The sequence below is a fragment of the Palaemon carinicauda genome, chromosome 22, assembly GCF_036898095.1.
Source record: "Palaemon carinicauda isolate YSFRI2023 chromosome 22, ASM3689809v2, whole genome shotgun sequence".
NCBI classification, from domain to species: domain Eukaryota; kingdom Metazoa; phylum Arthropoda; class Malacostraca; order Decapoda; family Palaemonidae; genus Palaemon; species Palaemon carinicauda.
In genome coordinates, this window is record NC_090746.1 from 109067672 (window position 1) to 109075171 (window position 7500).

Here is a 7500-nt window from a genome sequence, read left to right on the forward strand (position 1 = left end):
TATATATATATATATATATATATCACCATCATCTCCTCCTTCGCCCATTGACGCAAAGGGCCTCAGTTAGATTTCGCCAGTCGTCTCTATTTTGAGCTTTTAATTCAATACTTCTCCATTCATCATATCCTACTTCGCGCTTCATAGTCCTCAGCCATGTAGGCTTGGGTCTTCCAACTCTTCTAGTGCCTTGTGGAGACCAGCTGAACGTTGGAAAGAGCGCATCAGGCTACCGACCCTTTAATTGTAGGGATAATGGCGGGGAAGACATATATATATATATATATATATATATATATATATATATATATATATATATATATATATATATAATCTTTCCCGCCATTATCCCTACAACTAAGGGGTCGGTTGCCTGATGCACTCTCTCCAATGCCCTCTATTAATGGCATCCTATTCCACCAAACCTCTTGTCTCCTGTTCATCCTTCTGCTTATTTTGCCATCCACTTCTCTGCCTCCTTTTTGATCCACCCCTACCCCTTTTCACAGGTTTCTCCTATGCCCTCCTGACTCCCTCCCCATTACCCATCCTCAACACGTGTCCAGAAATATCTGTCATGACACTTATCACTTCTGTAATAGTTACTACTACTGCTACTCTTATTTCGTTTCCCAATCTTTCAAACAGTGACATTCCCATTATTAACCTCAGCATTCTCGTGTCTGTTCTTTCAAGCTTTGCTTCCTCTTTTCGTCTTAGAGCTCATGCTTCCGATCCATATAACAACACTGTGCTATAGATCTCGACCTTTAGCTTGTTTGGTCTTTTCTTATCACATACCACTCCTGCTACCTCCCACCGCTTTTCCCATGCTGCTTTTATCCTAATTACTACTTTAGTCTCACATCCTCCCTCCTGCCTTACAGTAGATCCAAGGTATATAAATTGATCCACCTGTTTTATAAACGAGACTCTAATCTCATGCATGGCTGTCCTGTCCCTAGCTTCCATACTGCTCACCACAACCTCAGTCTTATCCTCATCCACCCTTAAACCACCCTTCTTCATAGACTCCTGCCACTCAACAACCCTTCTCTGTAATTCTAACTCATTTTCAGTGGTAATCACCAAATAATCAGCATATAGCAACTCCCTCACCTCTTCATTTCTGATCTCTTCATTTAACACTTCCATGACCAGCACAAATAAAAAAGTTTCAATTTCTGATTCCTGACGTAATCTAACACTAACTTCCAAGGTTTCTTTTTCCACGACTGCTGTTATGACTTTCGCCCATGTCCTTTTGTACATCATTTCAACCATTCTAAATAATTTCTCTAGGACTTTCCTCCTCCTCAAGCACCAAAATGTCATTTCTCTTTGGATTCTATCATAAGTCTTTTCTAGACCTACGAAAGCACAGAAGAGCTTCTAGTTCCCCTCTTGGCTCTTTACCAAGAGCTGCCTTACTGTAAAGATGGCATCCACAGTCTCTCTCCCCCTCATGAATCCATACTGTTGTTTCCCAATCTTTACAATCTCTCCCAATCTTTCATTTAATACCTCTCAGAAATTGTAGTTACCATATTCCATGATATAACCTTTCTGCTTGAATATAGATACCAATAGGAATCTCCTTCAGTCTTCAGGCATTATTTCCTCTTCCCATATTGCTCTTGATAAAGCCAGCTACAGAGGGGGAAGAATGGATGCTGGCTATATATATATATATATATATATATATATATATATATATATATATATATATATATATATATATATACAGTTATAAATAAGACACACACACACACACATATATATATATATATATATATATATATATATATATATATATATATATATATATAATTGCAAATATATAAATAAACGTATATATATAATTATATTATATATAATACATAATTACATATACATTATATACAAATGTATATATATATATATATATATATATATATATATATATATATATATATATATATATATGTGTGTGTGTGTGTGTGTGTATTCATTAAATACTAAAGCACTTGCGGTGTTAACTACTTAAAGAAAACGCTTTTCTAGGTCTCTCTCTCTCTCTCTCTCTCTCTCTCTCTCTCTCTCTCTCTCTCTCTCTCTCTCTCTCTCTTAAATATCAGTTACAGACTACATATTGATACCGAATTCACTTTACCTTAAGAGTAACTTATACTCTAAAGGGATCATTTTAAATAAGTTCTCTTACCGTGAGCGGAATTCCAAATTTTGTCTTCCAAGGAAAATAATCATGATGACGATGATATCTTTTTGGATTAGAACTAAATATCCACTTACTTTACCCAACCTGTTAATATGGCTGAATAAGGATACTATCATCCTAGGTCCTTATCCACAAAAGTATAGGTTCAAATCCGTATTAGTGTATATACAAATCCGTATTACAGTAGTGTAGGTTCAAATCCGTATTAGTGTAAGAATACTTTTAAAATAAAACTCCCTTTTGGTGTAAGATACTACCAAATAACAGCGAATTTCAAATCAGTGGGGGAATTTGTAACGTGATATTTGCAAGTAAAGAAGTGGAATACTGACAAACCTACTACGCATACATGCACACACAGACACACATATATATGCATATATATAATGTATGTAGAGTGTTATTCATATTATTCTATACTTCGTATAAAACCGTCCACATTAAAAGCACCTGATACTGAAAACAAATCAGAATTCACCTAATGAGGACAAATAATTGAATATCTCCTATTCTTGGTTTCCGCTTGTGAACATTAGTTCTTAACAAGTGGTTCTGATAGTAGGTTTAATTATACAAAATCATCAACCTCACCTTATGTACCAAGTAAGTTCATTCAAGCACTCACCTGCTAAACTTGGTGAACCTTCAAATTTCGACACTGTTACTGAACGAGAGTAGTCTACAGTAATATTGAAAAACTGAAGATGGTAGATTTGATAAGATTTCAGATAAGTTATTTACTAACGTTTAAGCAAATGTAAATAACAGAAACCTTTTCAGATTAAGGACAACGATAATGTTCCAGCTACAATTCTGATCACTCGTAATCAAAGTTGATGGAAGATGCACCATGATATCATAAATTTGTTGAGCAGTAGGTCAGACTGAGCTTTCTCTATCTGAAAAGTTGAAGTTAAATGGAAATTTGTATCCCCTGCCTACTACATCTTTCATCATAACCTTCATGTCTTTCTGATTAAAATTAGACATAGGTGGTGATGGAGCGACATCTGACTGCTGTCTGACATTGGGGAAGAGATGATCATCAGGTAAATTCGTTTTGTTTTTGTCTCTATTCGAATTGAATCTAAAATCCCTCGCTGACGAGACTGGGTAACCAATGCTGTGCAAGTCAGATGAGGAAGAATAGCGTGTTGGAGATAGATCATATATTTTATCAGTAGAAAATCCCAGGGCACTGTTTCTCCTGCCCTTCCTTGATTCATCCCTAGGAAGTGTTCTGCTTAATAGTAATATGTCTTCATGTTCTCCCTCTAACAGCGTGACGGGTCTTCCAAATTCTAGATACCTGTGGCTATTCATATCGTCCATAGTTGTGTGGTGATCGGATGAAAAGGGGACACGAGTGTCCATATGTAATGGATTCATTGATTCCATTGTGTCCTGAGGAGAAGCCTCAATGTTAGTGAAGCCATCTTTTGAATATGCGCTTGGATGATGTGTTATGGAAGAAGTAGGAGATGAGAGCTGAAGCAAAGATAGTGGCATACCTCTCCTTGTCTCTACAGATGATGGTGAAAACTTTTGCTCCCCAGAAGACTGTGGAGAAAACATTTGCTTCCCTGAGACTTTCCCTTGTGGTCGATATTCCGAAGAAACGACTGCTCTTAACTTATCATCAGTTGTGGAAAACAGTGAGAAAGGTTTTGTGGAAGACGAACTCTGAATTCCTGAATCCCCAGAAGAGGTTGAAGGCTCGGTTAAGTGATCAGTAACCGCAGAAAGCTGGGAGTGAATCCCGCTGTCTGCAGGGAAGGTCATGTATGTTTGCGTGTTATCTCCTGCTTTGGTCTGGGTATTTGGTTGTCCTTTTGAGACCAATTCTTTAATTTCCGAATCTGATTCTGAGTCTGATAAGCCTGAATCTTCATGTGGAGATGATGTGTATGGGGTACCCTGGAGTAAAGAAAAATATATACATTGAGTATCAGAGAACAGCTTGTTCTGAAAAGAATAGTAAAACAGTAAATATATAAAAGTGTGTACATTTTCTTAAATTGGTTTTTGTTCTATACTTGGAACAATATGCAATTGGAAATCTTCATTAAGAATGGGATTCCAACTATAAAAATTTTTGTCAACAATAAAGACACAAAATTCAATGAAACATACCTGCTTCCCCAGCCTACTATCACTTCTGATAGTTTTGTTTGCTCTGGGAAGACTTGTAAATCGAAGCTGGTCATCAGCCTTGTCATACAAAACTTGATCCTTTACGCCAGTATACTTTTGTGTACATGAAGTGTCAGGGTCTGAACTGAAAGAGGTGCACCCAGTCTGCCCATCAGGGTCTTGCATACTGGGGAGCACATCCAGGCTTGGTGGTTGGCGCTGTATGGACTGGACAACATCTGGGTCAAAGCCTTCCGGAATACCAGACGTTCTCTGCAGGTCACTTGCTGATTTCGTCGGCCGCTGCGGAGCTCTTTTGGCAATAACGACACCAACGATTAATAAGAGAAGCAAGACACCAACGCCACCTATTACGGCGCCCAAAATGGGAGCCAAGGCTATTATGTTCCTATAATCTGAAAATAAGAAAAAGAGAAAAAAGCTTTGTATCATTGTCAAGAAGATATATACTGATAAATATAAGGATCTTATATCACATTTTATGTTCTAGAATTTGATATTCAATAAACACATATTCTTAGGATTGGTAGCCCTCATAGATGTTTAATATTTCCATGGACAGAGTACTAAGAGGAGTACAGAAATGTCAGGTAATGTATAGGTCAAATTTTGTTATGGCGTATGTTATGGGACAGCACAGCATTGACCGGTGATAGTGAAGAAAAACTCAAAAACTTGTGAAAATTAAAAAAAAAATTGCTGGTAACAATTTACGGGAAATTTAAGAGACAATCGTAACTTCATAGAAAGGAAGAACTGTAGTAGTAGGATAGATTATAACAGAAAAACAGTGAAAGGTTTGAAAGTAAAAATAAAGAAAAGCTATCTACGATGCCAAATGATTGAATATACGAAGGCACATTAGAGTATGGCCTCCCTTAAGAAAGTGAAAAATGACAATTGAATGTATATCACAGAAAACCGAAGCTAAATCTGTTAAGATTTATGAAAAATAAAGTAGAAATGGAGGGAAATGAGATATGATGAAGTTATGGTAAGAAAAGCTATGAACAAACTACCCAGGGAATGTTCCATTCTTAATGCTTATTTGTACAATATGTAACATATTCATCACCAAAACACATTTAGTTAGAATCAATAAATCACAGTTTCCATTCTGTGGCAGTCAGGGATAACTTAAGTCTTATTTGTGACTGTACATATTCACCTCTCATTTGGACAAGAATAACTTGCGCCGTCTACGTAATATACTTGCAGAAATATATATAATGAGAACAAATTAAGGAACAGAGCTTGTTCCGAACAAGATGTGAGTTTATATCATAGCTTATTGAAAATTTAATAAAAATCCACCCAAAGTTATCAACATTACTTTAGGTTTACTAAAGAATATTCGGGATCTATTGTAGCCTAAGTATGGTTGAAAGAGTATTCTTAATAACCACAACGAATTTCTTTCATCCTTCATGAAATGATCTTTATACATTGTATTTGATCCAATCTGAAATGTATTGATAATTATACGAAATTTATCACATATTCAATAGTAATTCAGACTCCTCAAGGTACTCTTAGCTAACCTTTTTAATACCTACATCGAATCTTCATGAATGTTTTGCTATACGTTTAAGAAATCCTTTCTTCACGAATACCTTTCATGTATTCACAATGCTCATCGTACAGAAATTTGTATTCACATGCCACCTATTGCAAATCTCTGTGCAGCACAATTTCTTGCCACCCTTTCAATCGAAGGACTCCAGTATTCAAAGAATGCAGTATGTAAACACGATTCCACTCAAGCAAAAATAGAAGAGACCGTTCAAAGATTTCAACGGAATGGTATTTGTTTTGGCAAAAAAGCTAAAACGTTGTTATTTTCGGGAAAGCCAGAGAGAGAGAGAGAGAGAGAGAGAGAGAGAGAGAGAGAGAGAGAGAGAGAGAGAGAGAGAGAGAGATCAGTAACGATCTGGGATAAGACTCTTGCAAATTGGAAATGGAGAACAACTGAGATTGACGTCCCTGACTGGTGAACGCCAGATTGGGGTTCGAGTCCCGCTCAATCTCGTTAGTTCCTTTGGTTACTGCAACCCCACCATCCTTATGAGCTGAGGATGGGGTGTTTGGGGGAACCTATAGGTCTATCTGCTGAGTCTTCAGCAGCCATTGCCAGGTGCTCCTTGGTCCTAGCTTGGGTGGAGGTGAGGCTTGGGCGCTGATCATATGAGTATATGGTCAGTCTCTAAGGCATTGTCTTGCTTGGTAGGGGAATGTCACTGTCCCTTGCCTCTGCCATTCATGAGGGGCCTTTAAACCTCAGCAAGCTTAATAACTTCAAAAGTAATTACAATATCCTTTGCCCTATGCATACACACATTCAAACAAGCGTTTATCAGTATTGATATTATAAAGGTCTAAGGAGAGGTAATGTAAAGTAAAGCTCTCACGCAATTGCAAACACTCTTAAGGAATAAATCCATTACATTTTGCAATAACGTAGCAACGCTTACATGCTTCGACCACCTCTAGTTTCATATAGCGATGCTATCCTCGGAATGCATTACCAGGTATATTTTTAGTAAAAAGAAAATGTTAGACCCCTTCTTGTATTTCATAATTCCAACTAGATGTTAAGAGTTTTTCTTTTAGGTCACTTTTTTTTTCTCGAGAAATTTTCCCACCAATATATGCCCATAAGATAAAGTTAATTCTACAAATTCTTGCTTACATAAAAGTGATATGCTCATACTTTGAAATAATTTTATGATTTTAGAAAATTTTTGATTTTATCTCTCTACTTCAACATATCATCCACAATGCATGCATACACAGATACACATAATCACACACACACACACACACACATATATAAATATATATATATATATATATATATATATATATATATATATATATATATATATATATATATATTATATATATGTATATATATGTATATGCATATAAACATATATATATATATATATATATATATATATATATATATATATATATATATATATATATATATATGTATGTATATGCATATAAACATATATATATATATATATATATATATATATATATATATATATATATATATATATATGTATGTATATATATATATATATACATATATATATGTATATATATAATCTATATATGTA

At 35.5% G+C, this 7500-nt stretch overlaps 1 protein-coding gene and 1 long non-coding RNA gene across 3 annotated transcripts in view; both read right to left on the bottom strand.

The window, feature by feature from the left end:
* LOC137616678 (uncharacterized) overlaps positions 1–7500 on the bottom strand; it is a 279052-nt gene that overhangs the window by 75259 nt on the left and 196293 nt on the right. The gene's annotated exons all lie outside the window — the stretch shown is intronic.
* The window catches only part of LOC137616234 (uncharacterized), a gene marked incomplete at its 5' end in the record, with an annotated part of 39581 nt that continues 34084 nt past the window's right edge, over positions 2004–7500 (bottom strand). Inside the window, 2 exon segments of the mRNA XM_068345855.1 lie at positions 2004–4135; positions 4352–4767. Coding sequence (XP_068201956.1) covers positions 3098–4135; positions 4352–4767 — 1454 coding nt within the window.